This window comes from Mastigoproctus giganteus, chromosome 4 (assembly GCF_048544385.1).
Source record: "Mastigoproctus giganteus isolate SK-2022 chromosome 4, ASM4854438v1, whole genome shotgun sequence".
In the NCBI taxonomy this organism is placed as follows: domain Eukaryota; kingdom Metazoa; phylum Arthropoda; class Arachnida; order Uropygi; family Thelyphonidae; genus Mastigoproctus; species Mastigoproctus giganteus.
Genome location: NC_143578.1, coordinates 157,749,644 through 157,771,421, shown reverse-complemented (window position 1 = coordinate 157,771,421; position 21,778 = coordinate 157,749,644). Strand labels below are relative to the sequence as shown.

Genomic DNA, 21,778 nt, shown 5'->3' with positions numbered 1-21,778 from the left:
CACCAACCAACCACCCGCTGGCTAAAAGCAAATTTCTGCACGTCTATCCTACATCTGTCTTTCCTCAATTTCAATTTATACCCTCTCAGGTGATTATTCTGAGCTAGAGGAAGAATCCCATCAGCATTGAGCATGCTCAAACCATTCAAGGCTTTATACACCTCTATCAGATCACCTCGCTGGTGCCTAGTCTACAGACACTAAGTTGCAAAACTTAAGCATATCTTCTTAAGGGCACCCCTTTGTTCCATTCACTAATCTTGTTGCCCTTCTACGTACTAGTTCCAGCAGCTCTACATCCTTCTTGAAATGATGCCTCCAGACCTGTATACAGTACTCAAGGTGTGGCCTGACCATTCCCTTATATAAGGAAATAATCACCACCTTATCCCTGCTAGAAAAATTCCTATATATCATTGACAATACACCATGAGCTACTTTTGCAGCCCATCTGCACTGCTCAGAGAACTTCATATCTGCCTGCACAATCACCCCCAGGTCCCTTTCATTCTCTACCACTGTCAGTGTAGTACCACAGAGTTGATACGTTGCTCTGGGGTGCTGTTTCCCCATGTGTAGTACTTTACATTTGTCAATGTTAAACTTCATTTGCCACCTCTCAGCCCATCTGCTCAACCTTTCCGGATCCTGTTGCAGCAGCATAGTGTCAGTAGTGTCCTTGACAACCCTGCCAACCTTTGTATCGTCTGCAAACTTGGACATTAAGCTTGATATACCATCATCAATATCATTTATAAATACAGAAAACAATAATGGACCCAACACTGAGCCCTGAGGGACTCCACTAATAACATTAGTCCACAATGGGCAGTGTCCATTGATTACCACTCTGTCTTCTCCCCTTCAACCACCCCTTTATCCATAGCAGCAATTTGCCTCCAATGTCACACTGCTCCAATTTGTGTAGCAGTCTTCCATGTGCAACAGTATCAAAAGCCTTTCTAAGATCCAAGTATATAATATCAAAGCTATTCCCTGCATCCAGTTCTTTTGTGACTGCATCATAATATCCAATCAAATTGGTCAGGCAAGACTTCCCCTTAACAAAACCATGCTGTGTCCGAGCTATAACTGAAGTCTTGTCTAAATGATCCTGCAGTGCTTCTTTAACCAGTGTCTCCATTAACTTTCCTGAAACAGAAGTTAAGCTCACAGGTCTATAATTACTTGTGTCAGCCTTTGATCCTCCTTTGTGAACTGGGGTCACATTTGCACATCTCCAGTCTATGGGTACCTCCCTTGAGTCCAAGGAAGCTCTCATAATTATGGCTAAGGGTTTGCTTACTTCCTTTGCTGCCTCCTTTAATATAACTGGATAGATCCCATCCACCCCGTGTGCCTTTCTTGTGTTTATCTTCAACAGTTTCTCCTCCACTTTACTCCCAGTTATTTCAAGATTCTGTAGCTTACTGCTAGAGTTGAATACATCTCTGGCATTCCCCTCGCTGAATAACTCCTCATGTGTGAATATCGATGCAAAATATTCATTTAGTTTGTTAGCTACCTGAGCAGGATCATCAACAGTTGACCCATCAACTGTTGATGATCAAATGTTGAGGACATGCATGTGGATTTATTATACATGCATGTATACCAATACTAGAGTTATAGTAAATAAATCTGATGAATTTGAAGTGTTGGTCAAGACATCAAAGCCAGATATTGGTGGGATATCAGAGACGTGGTGTCACACTGATATTAGGAATGAAGAATTGGAATTCAGGGAGTGCAATGTGTACAGAATGGATACACAGGATAGGAAGGGAGGAGGAGTTATGCTGTTAATTAATAAAAACAAAATCAAAATAAGTGCATCCAGTTGATACAGATGAACAGTGCACTGTTGAGATTGGTGTGACATCAGCACAAAAGCAAAAATAATAATGTTATAGGCCTAATGACTCGAATGAGTACAATGAACAATTGTACAGAGAAATAGAGTGGGCTAGTAAATCATTATGCCTTATAATGGGGGATTTTAACTCCCCAGATATTGATTGGAACTTGCGATTTGGTCACTCGCACACTAGTGAGGCTTTTATGGATTTATTGGACGATTGTTTTCTGCTGCAGCATGTTTGAGAGACAACCAGAGAGGGTAATACCCTTGATCTGGTAATGTGCAGTGATCATTCGTGTATTAAGAATTTGCAGATAAAGGAACCACTAGGTGGCAGTGATCACAATGTACTGATGTGGGATTTACTTAAAGATATAATTACCATCAGTGGTAAAGGAAAGGGTTTTTGCTTCCATGAAGGTCTGTACAGTGGTCTCAGACGGTTTTTAAATTCTGTACAGTGGGATCAACTGATGATGTTCCCAACAGCAAATTGTAAGTGGGAAGCATTCAAGGAATTAATCATGGAAGCTACTAAAAGTTTCATACCTATTAAGAAATATCGTTCAAGGTTTAGGCCTAAATGGTTATCAAATTAACTAATGAGACTCATGACAGAGAAGAAAAATGCATGGGATGCATATAAATTATCAGGCGACACAGAAGCCTATGGCAGATATAAGCTTGTCTGTAATCAAGTCACAAAGAGGGTACACAGGCGAAGGCAGATTACGAGAAATCTTTGGCAAAGTATGCTAAGAAAAACAGAAAGGATTTCTTTACTTATATAAACTCTAAAACGAAGGGGGTGAATCTAATTGGTCCACTTGGTATTGATGATTCGACTGTTGATTATCCTGCTCAGAGAGCAAACAAACAATGAGTATTTTGCATCTACATTCACACAGGAGTTGTTATTAAGGTTTGAAAATGCCAGAATGTTATCAAATTGTAGCAGGGTGCTTAATGATTTTGTAATAACTGAGAGCAAATTTGAGGAGAAATTTTTGAAGTTAAACATAAGAAAGGCACCTGGGTTGGATGAGATCTATCCAGTTATATTACAGGAGGCAGCGAAGGAAGTCAGCAAACCTTTAGCCATATTTTATGAGAGGATCCTTGGACTCAGGAGAGGTCCCCACGGCCTGAAGATGTGCAAATGTATCCCCAATTCACAAAGGGGGATCGAAGGGTGACAAGTAATTACAGACGAGTTTCTTTAACTAATGTTCCAGGTAAAATAATGGAGTCGCTGGTTAAAGATGCAATACAGGATCATCTAGACAAGACGGCAGCAATAATTCAAACACAGCACCAGTTTGTTAAGGGAACATCTTGTCTGACAAATTTGATAGGATATTATAATGTGGTTACAAAGGAACTGGATGTAAAAAAAATTTTGATATCATATACTTGGATTTCAGGAAAGCTTTTGACACAGTTACGCATGGAAGACTACTGTACAAATTGGAGCAGAACGGTATTAACGGTAAGTTGCTACAATGGATAAAAGGAGGTTGAGTGGGAGAAGACAGAGGGTGGTAATCAATGGCTGCTGCTCTTCTGGACTAATGTTATTAGTGGAGTCCCACAGGATTCAGTGTTGGGTCCACTGTTGTTTTGTATATTTATCAATGATATTGATGAAGGTATATCAGGCTTAGTGTCGAAGTTTGCAGATGATACAAAGGTTGGGAGGGTTGTTAATGACAGCGAGCTACTTCAACAGGATCTAGAAAATTTGGGCAGATGGGATGAGAAGTGGCAACTGAAGTTTAACCTTGAAAAATGCGAAGTACTGTATATGGGTAGAAGTAACCCCAGAGAAACATACCAGCTGTGTGGTACTACACTTAAGGTGGTAGAAAATGAAAAAGACCTGGGGGTAATTGTGCAGACAGATATGAAGTTTTCTGAGCAATGCAGACAGGCTGCCAGGGTAGGCAGCTTATATATAGGAATTTTGCTAACAGGGAAAAGGAGGTGATTGTCCCTCCGTATAAGGCAATGGTTTGGCCTTGCCTTGAGTACTATGTAAAGGTCTGGAGGCCTCATTTTAGGAAGGATATAGATTTGCTTGAGTGTGTACAGAGAAGGGCAACATGATTGGTGAGTGGAATGAAGGGATCCTCTTACCAAGAGAGCTTAAGTTCTGCAAATTGCAATGGCTGGAGACTAGGCACCTGCGCGGTAATCTGATTGAGGTGTATAAGGCTTTAAATGGGTTGAGCATGCTGAATTCTGAAGGGATTCTTCCACTTCTTCAGATTACGAACCTAAGGGAGCATAAATTCAAATTAAGGAAAGACAGATGTAGAATAGATGTGCAGAAATTTGCCATTAATTGCTGGAAGAAATTTCCATCTGTCGTTGTGGAAGTTGATAGGTTAAATAAATTCAAGGAGGAATACCGGATAAACATTTAGAAGGAATGGTCGTGTGATTTTTTTTTTTTTTCCCTCCGGCTGATGCTGCATAAGCTCATACACTTTCTTTCTTGCATCACATGCCATCACTACTACTACCTCCAACCCAAGCATGGTACTAGGTATTATAGGTTCTAATACCTCTCGTGTTTGGGGTTTACATAAAAAAAAAAATGCCTGCAGTTGTCTTCCATCAAAAGGATGTCAGAAGAATTTCGAACAGTCTTGATGACAAAAAAAGCACCAGGTCATGATGGTATTATCCACTTGTTTTCAAAATCTGTGCACCTTTGTACACTTTCTTAGCATTACCATTAGCAGAGGCATTTGATGCAAGCTTATGCAGCATCAGCCAAAAAAAAAAAAAAAAAAAAAACCACTTCCACTTCACCCCTCTGTTCATTCAAAATACCTGTCCAGCTGAGCCTTAAACTTATTTAGGCTATCAACTTCCACGACAAGGGATGGAAGTCTTCCACCAACCAACCACCCGCTGGCTAAAGGCAAATTTCCGTACGTCTATCCTACATCTGTCTTTCCTCATTTTGAATTTATGCCCTCTCAGGTGATTATTCTGAGCGAGAGGAAAAATCCCATCAGCATTGAGCACGCTCAAACCATTCAAAGCCTTATACACCTCTATCAGATCACCTCACTGGTGCCTAGTCTCCAGACACTGTAATTTGCAAAACTTAGGCCTTTCTCCGTAAAAGCACCCCTTTGTTCCATTCACTAATCTTGTTGCCCTTCTTTGTACTCGTTCCAGCAGCTCTACATCCTCCTTGAAATGAGGCCTCCAGACCTGTATACAGTACTCTAGGTGTGGCCTGACCATTGCCTTATACAAGGGAATAATCACCTCCTTATTCCTGCTAGAAAAATTCCTATATATCATTGACAATACACCATGAGCTACTCTTGCAGCCCGTCTGCACTACTCAGAGAATTTCATATCTGCCTGCACAACCACCCCCAGGTCCCTTTCATTCTCTACCACTGTCAGTGTAGTACCACAGAGTTGATACGTTGCTCTGGGGTTGCTGTTTCCCATGTGTAGTACTATACATTTGTCAATGTTAAACTTCATTTGCCACCTCTCAGCCCATCTGCTCAACCTTTCCAGATCCTGTTGCAGCAGCATAGTGTAAGTAGTGTCCTTGAGAACCCTGCCTATCTTTGTATCGTCTGCAAACTTCGACATTAAGCTTGATATACCCTCATCAATATCATTTATGAATACAGAAAACAATAATGGACCCAACACTGAGTCCTGAGGGACTCCACTAATAAAATTAGTCCACAATGAGCAGTGTCCATTGATTACCACTCTGTCTTCTCCCCCTCAGCCACCCATTTATCCACAGCAGCAATTTGCCTCCAATGCCGCACTGCTCCAATTTGTGCAGCAGTCTTCCATGTGCAACAGTATCAAAAGCCTTTCTAAGATCCAAGTATATAATATCAAAGTTATTCCCTGCATCCAGTTCCTTTGTGACTGCATCATAGTATCCAATCAAATTGGTCAGGCATGACTTCCCCTTAACAAAACCATGCTGTGTCCGAGCTATAGCTGTAGTCTTGTCTAAATGATCCTGCAGTGCTTCTTTAACTAGTGCCTCCATTAATTTTCCTGGAACAGAAGTTAAACTCACAGGTCTATAATTACTCGTGTCAGCCTTTGATCCTCCTTTGTGAATTGGGGTGACATTTGCACAACTCCAGTCTGTGGGTACCTCCCCTGAGTCCAAGGAAGCTCTCATAATTATGGCTAAGGGTTTGTTTATTCCTCTGCTGCCTCCTTTAATATAACTGGATAGATCCCATCCACCCCGGGTGCTTTTCGTGTGTTTATCTTCAACAATTTCTCCTCCACTTTACTCTCAGTTATTACAAGATCCTCTAGCTTACTGCTAGAGTTGAATACACCTCTGGCTTTCCCCTCGCTAAATAACTCCTCATGTGTGAATGTCGATGAAAAATATTCATTTAGTTTGTTAGCTACCTGAGCAGGATCAGTTGACCCATCGATATCAAGTGGACCAATCTGATTCATCCCCTCCCTTCTAGAGTTTACATAAGTAAAGAACTCTTTACTGTTTTTCTTTGCATCCCTTGCCAAAGATTTCTCGTAATCTGCCTTCGCCTGCCTAACCTCCTTTGTAACTTGGTTACAGATAAACTTGTATCTATCATAGACTTCTGTGTCACGTGTTAATTTGTATGTATCCCATGCATGTTTCTTCTCTGCCATATGCCTCATCAGTTCATCTGACATCCATTTAGGCCGAAACCTTGAACAATATTTCTTAGTTGGTATGTAAAGCCTAGTAGCGTCAAAGATAAATTCTTTGAATGCTTCCCATTTTGCATTTGCTGTTGGTAACATCATCAGTTGGTCCCACTGTATAGAATTTAAATACTGTCTCAGTCCATCATAGTCGCCTTTACGAAAGCAATAACCCTTCCCTTTACCACTAATGGTAGTTACCTCTTTGAGTAAATCCCACTTCGGCACACTGTGATCACTGCCACCTAGTGGTTCATTTATTTGCAGATTCTTAATGCATGAAGAATCACTGCTGATAATCAAATAAAGAGTATTACTCCCTCTAGTTGCCTCCCGAACATGCTGATGTAGAAAACAATCATCCAATAAATCCACAAAAGCCTTGCTAGTGTGTGAGTGGCCAGCCCCCAAATTCCAGTCAATATCTGGGAAATTAAAATCCCACATTATAAGACTCTGATTTACTGGCCCACTCTATTTCCCTGTACAGCTTCTTATTATACTCATCAGAGTCATTAGGCCTATAGCACACTCCTACTCTCAATTTTGATCTCCCAATGCTTATGTAACACCAAACTGACTCAACACTGCACTGTCCAGTGATGTCCACTGGCTTCACTTCCTTGGATTTTATTTATTTCTTAACTAATAGCATAACCCCTCCTCCCTTCCTATCCAGTCTATCCTTTCTGTAGACGTTGTACTCCCCAAATTCCAGTTCCGCATTCCTTATATCTGTGTGACACCACGTCTCTGATATCCCAACAATATCTGCCTTTGATGTTTTGAGCAATACCTCAAATTCAACAAATTTATTTACCAAACTCATAGCATTGGTGTACACGCATCTGTTCCTATTCTTAGCCACCCTAACACAACCCATGTGTTTACTTGTACCGCAATGACTTCCGGCAGTCTCTGAAATATCCTGCATCTTGTTTTTCAGGCTTCTGCTCATTCCAATAGAAGCAGTGCAAGAATCTCTTTCACCTCTGCCAGTGGCTACTGTTAATCTATTCGTCTTTGTCTCCCCCAAGCTAGCAGTTTTCCGACCCACCTAACACTGCCTCGATAGCATCAGCAAATATTCTTGCACCCTTTCTATTTAAGTGTATCCCATCCCTGTAGAAGCAATCTCTCCTGTTAACAAGTACAGTCCAGGCTGAAAAAAATTCTACCCCTTGAGCCTTGCACAATCTTTCCAGGGCAGAATTGATCGATAAGGCTCTCATCATTTACTCCCTCCTATCGTGTCTGGGCAGAATTGCAGACACTTTCAAATTCAACCCTATTTCACGGTTTTTTTTCAACAGTGACCTGTAGTTGTTAAGCAATTCTCCCGGTCTCCTACTCTTGATATCATTAGTGCCAACGTGTACAACTATATCACCTTTTGTGCCCTTAAAAGATGATATCTGCTCTACAACGTCATCAACCTTTGCCCTGGCAGACATACCCTGGTCCTGTTCCACCTATCCTTTTTTACAAAGCATGTTCCCCGTTTCCCTGACAATAGAGTCACCAACAACTACTAGTTCCTTTGGGACCAGCGCATTCTGTCTTGGGGGTTGCCACTGTGTTGCGCGACGACCAAGTGCAAGCTCTGGCGTTGATGTAGGCAGCTGAGAGCTTCATGGCCCCTCAATTTAGTTCCTTCAATGGCATCCACCCTGTCCTTCAAGCTCTCATATAGGCCCATAAGAACGCTGAGTTGTTGCCTGATTTCGATACACTCCTTGCATCACGCACACACACAAAGACATCCCCCATGGCAATATCATGTCCCGTACCTGAATGCTCCACAAACATCATGCAAGCTGTGCATTTTAGAAGGCTGTGATTCAGAAGGCAATGCCCCCCTCAGTTCTCCTCTGAGCCACAGCACTTCCATTAGCTTGAGCCTTTTGTTTTGCTGCTCTGGTCTGAGTCATGATTTCTTTTAATTTAAATAAAATTTCAATTTCAGTTTATAACTCTAACTTATCTCCCAACACAACGGGATATATATATTTTTTAGTGTCAAGTATTAATTATCTCCGAGTTCCCTTTATATAACTTCCGTATCAGTTATGTATTAATTAATTATGTTACGTTTGTAATCTAATCAGTATATGTATTTAATTAAAAGTACAATTTAAATGCCAACGAAGTTCAACAAGTTTAATAGATTTTACCGATCACTGAAAATATTATAACCTATACTATACTAACGCTATCTAGGTTTGATATATAACGATCGTATGACAAAGACAGGAAGTTACAAACAGTAATCTATGGACACTTAAGTATTAATTAACTTTCAAATCTCGCTGTCTCAATTCAGAATAAACTAACGATCCTTACTAGGTCTATAAGCTACTTACAAAAAATAATTTGATGTAAAAAATATTCAATAAGCGGCTAAATATGGCTACAAAAAAAACTTCTCGTTCAGCGGAGTTGCGACTTGTAACATGTGGATACCCTTACCGATACTTTTATGCAATTGCAAGGCCGAGTAAAGAATAAATACACCAAATTAATCAGAAAATCACAAAATAATGCTATACTACTAAATTTAAATCAAAAGTTTTAGAAAAACAATAATTTCAAATCAATAAATAATAAAAATCCACTTAGTGGCTTTGAACACGTCTGGCCCCTACTAGCCTCGGCAGCAGGTCATAGGGTAGAATACACAGTAGTTACATATCTTACTAGCACAAAGTAGTAAGATATGTGTATAACCTTCGAGTGTCGGTTATGATCAATCCTCTTTCTTATTCCACTTGAGTTTCCCCCCCCCTCCTTCAGCTTGAAAATTTGCTTATATCCAATTATCATTCCATTAAATTACACTCTACTCTTTCTAAAGTAAAGTAATGGAGAAATCTATTAACCACCAACTCTTAATCTATCTAGAAACCTTCTATCTGATTAATGATTGCCAGTATGGATTCAATTAGTGTCGATCCACGGTGATATATTGGCTTATGTTACCCATCTATGGACAAATTCAATGGAAAAGTTTGGGGAAGCTCAAGCACTTGCTCTTGACATTTCAAAGCCTTTGTGTTTGGCATAAAGGTCTCCTAAATAAGCTTCCATCTTGTGGTTTGCCAACTGTTGCTTGTAGTTGGGTATCCAGTTTTCTCTCAGACTACTCATTACAGGTGACGGTAGACTGCTAACTTCTCCACTAATGCAGGTGTTCATCAATGTTCAGTTCTTTCTCCCACTCTTTTTGTGTTGTATATTAATGACTTTTTCCACTAATTAGAAATCCAATCCATAGTTTTGCTGACAATAGCTCATTGCATTCCACCTTCCAGTTTGAGAAACCTTGACCTGCAAAAACAGCTTCAACTTCTTGAATATCTGCTACTAATTCCTTAAATTGCTGATTTCCAGGTAATTCTCCAATGGGGCAAGGATAACTAAGTTGATAAAACTCAGTCCTGTCTTATATCTTGCATAAAGGTTTCTCCTGCTCCTGTGGTTATCTTCAATGACACTCAGATTTCTAGAAAAGATCATATATCTCTATTAGGGATTACCATTCTAATGTGTCTTGACACAAACACATCACAAATACTGCTTCCTCTACATCTAAAAAACTGGGTTTTCTCTCTCTCAGGATTCTATATTCTATTCAGAGGAGGATAGTTAAGTTAATGTTAGTGACCTGTCTCAAACTAACTATCTCACAGAAATTCTGTTAATGCTGAATGCCTTTTCTATGGATGCCTCCATAGGCACTGTTCCTCTAAAATGGTCTCTCTCTCTCTCCCTTCCCAAACCAATCCAAACATATGTCACAACTAAGTCAGAATCCTATTACTGTCCAACTTCGAACTAACAGAACCAACTTTTCTTGGTACCTCCGTAGCCAGGTGGGCAGGAGCAGCCGTGCGTAACACGCTTCTTGATCAGACCGGGGTTCGAGCCCGTGACCACCAAATACGGAGGATGCGGAAAGGTCAGGAAATGACCATCGCATATCCCCGGAGCAATATGGCCTTAGTTGCTAATGCTCCTAAAAACCAAATAACAACAACAACCAACTTTTCTTCTTCCTCATTTATTCTTTTAGCTTCAGTTTTCCAGAAAAACTCCATTCATATGTATTCTGGAAAAGAGACTATAGGTGTGGGAAAGCTGACTCTTGGCCCCCTGCAAATGGATAAACACATTATAGAGATTTATATTTTGATTAATTAACACATAAATCTGTGTTTTACAAATAGATTAAATAGGCTTAATAGCATTCGTTAACTTATTTTTTCAATTTAGCTAGTGTTTTCGTAAGTTACGACTTGCTATTTATACCGCTATTGTATCGGAGTTTCACCGTGAATATCGTAGCAAGTAACCAGTAGTGCAGAAGAATAGAAGGATGTTAATTGTAATAAATAAGTAGTTTGAAGGTTTTGATCACTTTTTGGGCATATATCTTTTGTTTTTAGAAAGAATATAATTAATTTAACATTGTGATCCTTATTTAAAAATGAAAATCATGACCGAGACTAGAACAGCAAAGCAATATGCACAAAGTAGCAGGAGTGCTGTGGCTCAGGGAGAACCGAAGGGGGAGATTCTCCAATGCATCACAGCCTAAAAAAATGAGTAACTTGTGAAATGTACAAACCTTTCTGGAACAGGACATTATTTAGCTAAGGAGGATGTCTTTGTGTGTGTGTGTGCTAGGTGCAGAGTGTCATGAAATTATGCACCACCTCAGCATTATAATGGGCATCTATGAGAGTTTGAAGAGTCGAGTAGATGCCCCTTGAAGAAATTAATATGGACAGCCCATCAAGCTCTCAGCTTACCAACTCAATGCCAGAGCTCACTCTTGTGCATCAGGCAACACAGCAGCAATCTTCAAGAAAGAATCCTGGGGTGCCACAGGAGCCTAGTTATCGTTGGTGACTATTGTCAGGGAGATGGGAAATATATTGTGCAAAAAGGATGGGTGGAATATGACCAGAGTATGTCTGCCAAGTACAAAAGTCAATGACATTGAAGAGCAGATATCATCTTTTACGGGCACAAAGGGCGATGTACACCTTGGCACTAACGACAATATTAGATCTACGGATTTACTTAGCAAGTACTGGTCAATTCGAAAAACAGTCATGAGTTAAGGTTAAATTTGAAAGTGCCTGCAATTCTGCCCAGACATGATAGGAGAGAGAATATATGATGAGAGCCTTATCAATCAATTTAGTCCTGGAGATGTTATGCAAGGCTCAGAGGTAGAATTGTTTTCAACATGGTCTGTGCTTGTTAACAGGAGGGATTGTTTCTATGGGAATGGGGTACACTTAAATATAAAGGATGCAAGAATATTTGCTGATGCTATCGAGGCAGCGTTAGTTGGGTCAGAAAACTGCTAGCTTGGGGGGGGGATTCACAGAATAAAAGATTAACAGTAGCCATGTGCAGAGGTGAAAGTGATTCTTGCACTGCTTCTATTGGAATGAGCAGCACCATGGAAAGGGAGGTGCTGGGGATTTCAACGACTAGGAGTCATCATGCAACAAGTAAATACATGGGCTGTATTAGGGTGAGTAAGAGTAAAAAATAGGAGCACGTTTACTTGCATTTACACCAATGTTAGGCAAGACTCATGAACGTTGTGTCACTTGTGAAGAGAGACAGACTGAAACACAGATGCATGTACATAAACAATTATGTATAGAGAGAAATTAAAAAATAAAAACCACAGTAGAACATTAATAAATATTATATAGTTGTACTGTTGTAATTAAAATGAATGACTAAGTTCAGACAATGTAAAACTATTAGTTTTACTGAGTGTTCTAAAAAGTCAATCTTAGTAATTAACTGATAAGATATATTTACTTTTCACTTCTTATTAATCACAGAATTAACAACTGCATACATTAAGTAACTTGTTTTAATATTTATCAATGCCGATATTCCAAATTGTCTCCATTTGCTGATGTTACAATGATGGAAAACTGCGGTTATGATAACAATAAGCAGTAAAAGTGCAATAAAAACTTAATGCCACAAAATGGCAAAGTTTTGAATTAAAACGAAAATGTTCAATTTCAAAAACTCGATATTTTTAAAACATTTTGTTGAACTATATTTTCAATTTTTCCCCATTCTGCACTATTGAACTAAATCTTTATACGGGCAAATCCCCCCCCCCCCCCCCCCCGACACACACACACAAAGTTATACTTGGAAAATAGCTTTATTTTGGAGTATTCGGTATATGTGGGTCGGGGGATGACATTGTGGGTGACATTTATCTATGAATGAAGCAGAGTTGACTATATACAAGCGATCACTGCCACTGTGCTACTAATAAGTAATCGGAAAATTAGGAAAACAGGGTACAAAATGCAGTAACAAACTTTCCATTCCCACCGTAAGGAAGTATATAGTAAAGTTTCCTTCACATGGGAAAAGTAGTGGTGGAGTAAACCGGTTTTTGTTATTTCCGGTATAGTGTGTAAAGCTTACAATATTTCCTATATATAAAAATAACACAGGCCGTGTTGTGAAAAAAATAAATAAAATTTCTTTTAATAACTGAACGGGGGGGGGGGGTTAGTAAATTTGGATTTTTCATAATGACAAAACTTAACCATTACTACTTCAATTCGTGGAATTAAAGCAGCAAAACAACTTCTTTCGTACTTGCACGAAAAAAACGCGAAACAGTCATTCTTCGTGCACAGCACTGCTCACCAAAAACAATTTTTGGTAAACAGTGCACAAGTAAGTATATTCAATAAAGCGGATGAGCAGTTTCGTTAGCATTCATGGGGGGCATTGTAAATACATTGGAAAACAATATAAATGAATTCTGAAATTATTTTCATAATTAATTATTTTTGCATACCGCCTCCTGCGCCAGTAATCACAGCTACTCTACCATCAAACCTTACATCCTGTCCACCCATTTTCACTTTCAAACGCCGCTGCGATATTTATCAAAGCTTCTTACACCAAAAGAAATTAAAACAACACAACCCTCAGAATCTACTATCATATCTTAAAAATAGGGAGGAAAACTTTGCATATTGACTACTATTGGCCAAATTCCATCTTAAGCTTTCAGCATCACCTGACTTCCAATGATGAAAGTTATCATCTCTACACGTGACAACGTCACAATAGCGCATGTCCCAAAGAATCGATGTACAGTACAGAACATTTCAAACTTTTCCGGTTTTTTTTTTTTTTTTGTCTCAGAACCCCAAACTTTTAAAAACATATATTTGGTGTTCCGAGGATATATATATATATATATAAATTTCCTATATAATTTAAAAATCCATGGCGCCACTCAGTGGCACACACAAAAAATTTCGTCTGGAGGAAGAGGAGGAATCGTCCGATTAATCAAAAAAATAAAAAAATAAACATACTGTAGGTAGAGTCACAAAGTAGTAAGATGCACTGTGCTGCCACTTTATTAGGTACACGTACCTAGTAGCGTGTTGAGCCTCCTTTAGCATTCTAAACAGCCTGAATTGGTCTAGGCATTGATTGAACAACATGCTGAAAACGTTGGGCAGGAATGTAGTACCATGCAGATATGAGTATCACGCAGTTCCTTGAGATTCGACGAAGGTGCAGGCCTGCAGCAAACAGCCCTTTCCAGGTGTTTGCTGCAGGCCCAAAGATGTTCAATAGGATTGAGATCTGCAGACTGAGCGGCCCACTGCAGAAAAGAAAAGTCACTGTCATGTTCCTAGAACCATTCCATAGTGATTGATTCGGGATTTGTGCACCGGCACATTATCCTGCTAAAAATATCTATCTGACTGAAGATAAACTGTCAACATGAACGGATGCACTTGGCCAGGAAATGTTTAGGTACGATGTGGCATTCAGACGTAAATCTGTGGGTATCAATGAACCTAACATATGCCAAGAAAACATTTCCCACACCATAACTCTGCCCCCACCACCTTGCACAGTAGTCGTCAGACATGAAGTATCCTAGGATTCATGTTGTTTTCGCCAAATTCGGAGCCTTCCATCAACATGGCGCACCAGGAACTTCATCACATTTCTTAGGAAATGAAGCGAATACTGAAGAACTTTTATTATATTTAAAACATATTGGCTTGTACAGAAGCATGTAATTTAACCTCTCTAACGATATGCTTGTAAATTAACAATGAACAGGACACCATTTGGCCTTAGTAGCCCTTGTGTCGTTAACCGAATAATAACAACAGCACCAGGAACTTCGACTCATCAGACCAAGCAACTGTGGTGCGTGAAAAGTTCAGAAAAACTGCCGTTTCAGAGATGCTTTGCCTAGCACGTCTTGCAACTACTACCATGCCACATTCAAAGTCCGTTAGATCACTCCGTTTCCCCATTCCTGCTACGGTTTGTACTCTTAACTGATACTAGAAAGATTGTTCTACTACATTTATATCCACAAATGTACTCATGTGACTTGCAAAGTTGTGGTGTAAACCATTTGTGTGCACAACAGGGGTGTAACTAATAAAGTGGCAGCACAGTGTATATTTCGTGTCGCCTACAAAGTTCCCGATTACGTTTTATGAATTCCATATCTCCGATGAAGTTTAAGTTATATGTACTGTGATAAAATGTTATCTTTATAAATTATACATAATTATAATAGATACATTTAATGAACTATTGCCAATCTATGTGATTCGAACTATTAGATTACCCTTCTGTTGGGAATCCATCGTGGCATGAAGTTCTCGACGTTGGTCCTCGACGAAGTCTCGACGTCAGGTTCTAGTCTATTACCTTTGCATCCGCGGCGGTGACGTAAGGAATTTTTACGGGCCTTTATCAAAACGTGACTGAGTTGGTCGATTTCAGGAGAGAGTAGCATTTTTTTCCTCCCGGAAACTCAGGTTTTATGTCCAGCAACCAGAAAATCGACCTCGGGAAAAAATAAATTTACAGACAACATACACAGAGCAATTTATTGCTTGTTGCTGTTGCTCCTAAATCCTACTCAAAAAACAAAATAGTTGTTTCTAGGACATGCGTCAGGGTCGCCTTGAATTTATGGAACTTCAGTGTCTCCATCTGTCAGCAATGGGAACTAAAGAACTCTGTTCAGCTAATGTAGTCAAGTTCCTTTCAGTAGTAAATGTAGGCTACAGCCTGTACCCTATACAGATTGCGTTACTTCGAGGCTTGCTACCTAATTGTGGAATCAATAGTGAATTGGTCCGTGTATCTTTCGAATATCTGCATACCATGTCACCGCGCATAGCAAAGTGGTATCGCCACGGTCCTCCCTACACCGTGTGGAAAATTCGAGGGTTCGAATCCCGTCAATGACGAGAAGAACTATAGTGGGCTTTTTCCACTCAGTGGCTGAGTTATTCGGTCTCAGCCGTCGATAGCAAGGTTCGCTTCCTTCCACTAGAAACTAGTTTTTTGTCCAGCAAACAGGTAAATCGACCACAGAACACACGAAATATACAGACAAAATAAATATATGGGTAGATTTAATCATTTAGAGGGGACCCCTAATATAACAATTTAATTTGTTTTTGCTTCTCAACCATGAAGTCCTTTCTCCTCAAGCGGCCTTATTTCTTCTCAAATTTGAAACTAGTTAGGATGTTGTTCATTGCTTACAGGCAGTTGATCAGTTTGAATTTCTTGTTGTGGCCCCTTAATCATTTTACTTCAGATAGGTGATACATTGAGTCCAAACCTTTGCGATTGTGTTATGATTTCTTATCATCTGTGTTAATTGCACAATTCTTATCATCTGTGTTAATTGTATGTTTCTTCTCATCAGTCTAAATTGTAAAAGGCAATGGTCAGGCCACACCCATGAGTATTGCAGACAGGACTCGAGGCCTTATTTTAAGAAGCATATAGAATTGCTGTAACAAGTAAAGAAAAGGGTAACGAGATTGGTGAAGGGAAGAAAGGGGTTCTCATAAAAATAAAGGCTTCAGTTTCTGCAAATGGCAGAGTCTGGAGACTAGGCAACTGCAAGGTGATCTGATGGAGGTAGGCCATGAACGGTTTGAGAAAGCTCAATGCTGATGGGATTCTTCCAATTGTCCAGATTAGTCGCCTCAGCAGACATAAATTCAATTTCAGATAAAAGAATTGTAGATAGTTGTGCAGAAGTTTGCCTTTAGCCAGCGTTTGGTTGATTGCTGGAACAAATTTCCATCTGTCGCTGTAGAATTTGACAACAATTTAAATTATTATATTAGGGCCACTCGTAATTTCTTACATATACCCGTTTATACATTGTGTTATCACTGAATTATGACCGCCCCTATCAAAATTGAATGCGACCCATTGACCATGTTAGGTACGAGGGTGCGCAGTTAATCGACCCACGTATCCATAGAGCAGGTGTCAGTGGTTCAGTAGGTAGTAAAATGCCCAGAGTGATCGGAAAAAGGAAGGATTTATCTGATTTTCATAAAGGACAGATTGTGGTTGCTCAACGAGTCTTGCCTTGATTTCCCAATCGCCTGAACTGGTGGGGTGTTCGAGAGCCGAAAACTGTCTTCAATCAATTTACATTGATGTTCCCTCAGTTTTTGAATTTGAGCAAGAGGAAGAATCCCAACATATGGCAGAGAAGAAAAATGCATGGGATACAAACAAATTAATGGGTGACATGGAAGCCTATGATAGATATAAGTTGGTCTGTAACCAAGTCACAAAGGAGATTAGGCAGGCAAAGGCAGATTATGAGAAATCCTTGGCAAAGGACGCAAAGAAAAACAGAAAAGAGTTCTTTACCTATTTAAACTCAAGAAGGAAAGGGATGAATCAGATTGGTCCACTGGATGTTGATGGTTCAACAGTTGAGGATCCTGCTCAGGTGGCTAACAATCTAAATGAGTATTTTGCATCTACATTCACACATGAGGAGTTATTCAGGAAGGGGAATGTCGTAGGTGAAGTAAACATTGGCAGTGAGCTAGATTATTTTCTAATAACTGAGAGGAAAGTGGAGGAGAAATTGCTGAGGATAAACATAAAAAAGGCACCAGGGGTGGATGGGATCTATCCAGTTATATTAAAGGAGGCAGCAAAGGAAGCAAGCAAACCCCTAGCCATAATTATGAGAGCTTCTTTGGACTCAGGGGAGGTACCCATGGACTGGAGATGTGCAAATGTAACCCCAATTCACAAAGGAGGATCAAAGGCTGACACAAGTAATCATAGACCTGTTAGTTTAACTTCGGTTCCAGGAAAATTAATGGAGGCACTGGTTAAAGAAGCACTGCAGGATCATCTGGACAAGAATTCAGTTATAGCTCAGACACAGCATGGTTTTGTTAAGGGCAGGTCTTGTCTGACCAACTTGATTGGATACTATGGTGTAGTCACAAAAGAACTGGATGCAGGGAATAACTTTGATATTATATATTTGGATCTTAGAAAGGCTTTTGATACTGTTGCGCATGGAAGACTGCTGCACAAATTGGAGGAGTGTGGCATTGGAGGCAAATTGCTGCTATGGATAAAGGGATGGTTGAGTGGCAGAAGGCAGAGAGTGGTAATCAATGGACACTGCTCAACGTGGACTAATGTTATTAGAGGAGTTCCTCAGGGTTCAGTGTTGGGTCCATTGTTGTTTTCTGTATTTATAAATGATATTGATGATGGTGTATCAGGCTTAATGTCCAAGTTTGCAGACGATACCAAGGTTGGCAGGGTTGTTAAGGACACTACTGATACTATGCTGCTGCAACAGGATCTGGAAAGGTTGAGCAGATGGGCTGAGAGGTGGCAAATGAAGTTTAACATTGACAAATGTAAAGTACTACATATGGGAAACAGTAACCCCAGATCAACGTATCAACTCTGTGGTACTACGCTGACAGTGGTAGAGAATGAAAAGGACCTGGGGGTAATTGTGCAGGCAGATATGAAGTTCTCTGAGCTGTGCAGACGAGCTGCAAGAGTAGCTCATGGTGTCTTGTCAATGATATACAGGAATTTTTCTAGCAGGGATAAGGATGTGATTATTCCCTTGTATAAGGCATTGGTCAGGCCACACCTTGAGTATTGTATACAGGTCTGGAGGCCTCATTTCAAGAAGGATGTAGAGCTGCTGGAACGAGTACAGAGAAGGGCAACAAGATTAGTGAATGGAATAAAGGGTTGCTCTTACGACGAAAGGCTTAGGTTTTGCAAATTACAGAGCCTGGAGACTAGGCATCGGCGGGGTGATCTGATAGAGGTGTATAAGGCTTTGAATGGCTTGAGCATGCTCAATGCCGATGGGATTCTTCCTCTTGCTCAGAATAATCACCTGAGATGGCATAAATTCAAATTGAGGAAGGACGGATGTCGGATAGATGTGCGGAAATTTGCCTTTAGCCAGTGGGCAGTTGGTTTGTGGAATAGACTCCCTTCGCTTGTTGTTGAAGTTGATAGCCGAAATAAATTTAAGGCTCAGCTGGACAGGTATTTCGAACGAACCGAGGGGTGAAATGGGAGTAGTGGTTGTTTTTTTTTTTTTTTTTTTGGCTGATGCTGAATAAGCTTGCTTTCTTGCATCATATGCCTCTACTAATGCTAATGCTAATGCTAATAATAGAGCCTTCGCAATTCATTGAAGGTCAGATTCATTTCAATCAGATCGCTTCGCAGGTGCGTAGTCTCCAAAGGTTCAGTTTGCAGAAATTACCCAATTTCTGCAAACTGGGTAATTTCTGCAACTGGGTAAGAGAACCCCTTCGTTCCCCTCAGCAATCTTCTTTTCCTTCTCTGTACCCGGAATACAGAATGATGTCCTTGCAGACACCAAAGCTGAAAAATCCCGGATTTGGCCTGCTAACAAAAATTTGGCAAATTCGTTGGAATTAGCATTAGTAGAGGCATTTGATGCAAGAAAGCAAGCTTATGCAACATCAGCCAAAAAAAAAAAAACCACTCCCACCTCACCCCTCTGTTCGTTCGAAAAACCTGTCCAGCTGAGCGTTAAACTTATTTAGGCTATCACCTTCCACGACAACGGAAGGTAGTCTGTTCCACCAACCACCCACACGCTGGCTAAAGGCAAATTTCCGCACGTCTATCCTACATCTGTCTTTCCTCAATTTGAATTTATGCCCTCTCAGGTGATTAATCTGAGAAGAGGAACAATCCCATCAGCATTGAGCATGCTCAAACCATTCAAGGCTTTATAAACCTCTATAAGATCACCTCGCTGGTGCCTAGTCGCCAGACACTGATTTGCTAAACTTAAGACTTTCTTCGTAAGAGCCATCCTTTGTTCCATTCACTAATCTTGTTGCCCTTCTCTGTACTCGTTCCAGCATCTCTACATCCTTCTTGAAATGAGGCCTCCAGACCTGTATGCAGTACTCTACGTTTGGCCTGACGATTGCCATATACATGGGAATAATCACCTCCTTATCCCTGCGAGAAACATTCCTGTATATCAATGACAAGACACCATGAGCTACTCTTGCAGACCGTCTGCACTGCTCTAAAAATTTCATATCTGCCTGCTCAAATATCCCCAGGTCCTTTTCGTTCTCTACCACTGTCAGTGTAGTGCCACAGAGTTGATACGTTACTCTGATGTCACATACATAGTAGTTTACGTTTGTCAATGTTAAACTTCATTGGCCAACTCTCAGCCCACCTGCAAAACTTTTATAGATCCTGTTGCAGCAGCGGTCTGTCATCAGTGCCCTTAAAAACTCTGCCAACATTCGTATCGTCTGTAAACTTGGACATTAAGCTTGATTGCCATCATCAATATCATTTATAAATACAGAAAACAATGGATGGACCCAGCACTGAACCCTGAGAGAATCCACTAATAATATTAGTCTACGATGAGTAGTGTCCATTGATTACCACTCTCTGTGTTCTCACACTCAACCATCCCTTTATCCAAACCAGCAATTTGGTTCCAATGCCACACTGCTCCAATTTGTACAGCAGTCTTCCATGTGCAACAGTAACAAAAGCCTTTCTGAGATCCAAATATATGATATCAAATTTATTCCCTGAATCCAGTTCCTTTGTGACCACATCATAGTATCCAATCAAATTGGTCAGGCAAGACTTTCCCTTAACAAAACCATTCTGTCTCCGATCTATAACTGAAGTCTTGTCCAAATGATCGTGCAGCGCTTCTGCAACCAGTGCCTTCCCTAATTTTCCAGGAATAGAAGTTAAACTAACAGGTCTATAATTAGTTGTGTCGCCCTTTGATCTTCCTTTGTGAACTAGTGTCACACATGCGTATCTCCAGTCCATTGGTACCTCTCCTGAGTCCAATGAAGCTCTCATAATTATGGTTAAGGGCTTGCTTACTTCCTTTTGCTGCCTCCTTTAATATAACTGGATAGATTCCATCCACCCCGGGTGCCTTTTTTATGTTTATCTTCAGCAATTTCTCCTCCACTTTCCTCTCAGTTATTACAAAATCATCTAGCTCACTGCCAGAGTTAATCTCACTTCTGGAATTCTCCTTCCTGAATAACTCCCAGTGTGTGAATGTAGATGCAAAATACTCATTTAGTTTGTTAGCAACCTCAGCAGGATAATCAACAGTTGAAACATCAATATCCAGTTGAGAAATCTGATTCATCCCTTTTTCTTCTAGAGTTTACATAGCTAAAGAACTCTTTGTTATTTTTCTTTGCATTCTTTGCCAAAGATTTCTCATAATCAGTCTTTGCCTGCCTAATCTTCTTTTTGACTTGGTCGCAGACCAGTTTATCTGTATCAAAAGCTTCCATGTCACCCATTAATTTATATGAATCCCATGCATTTTTCTTCTCTCCCAGAAGGCGCCTCCGTTGGCAGGTGGGAAGGAGCAGCAGTGCGCAGCACACGCTTCTTGATTAGACCGGGGTTCGAGCCCGTCACCACCAAATACAGAGGATGCGAAAAGGTCAGGGAATGACCACCGCATATCCCGGAACAATATGGCCTTAGTTGCTCCTAAAAACCAAACAAACAAACTTAGTTGGTATGAAAAGCGTAGTAGCTTCCAAGATTAATTCTTTGAATGCTTCCCAATTTGAATTTGCTCTTGGTTCCTTCGTATAAAATTTAAATACTCTCTCAGACGACCGGATTCACCTTTGTTAAAGCAAAAACCCTTCCCTTTACCCCTAATGGTAGTTACCTCTTTGAGTAAATCCGACTTCAGCACACTGTGAACACTGCCACTTAGTGATTCCTTTATCTTCACATTCTGAATGCATGAAGAATCACTAC

At 40.2% G+C, this 21,778-nt stretch overlaps 1 protein-coding gene across 1 annotated transcript in view; it reads right to left on the bottom strand.

The window, feature by feature from the left end:
* Nucleotides 1–13,699, bottom strand: part of Mfe2 (peroxisomal Multifunctional enzyme type 2) — a 741,845-nt gene extending 728,146 nt beyond the window's left edge. Inside the window, exon 1 of the mRNA XM_090372984.1 lies at nt 13,437–13,699. Within this exon, the coding sequence (XP_090229110.1) occupies nt 13,437–13,497 (61 nt within the window). The 5' untranslated portion in view covers nt 13,498–13,699. The remainder of the gene's footprint in view (nt 1–13,436) is intronic.
* Between the last annotated feature and the right edge of the window lie 8,079 nt (nt 13,700–21,778).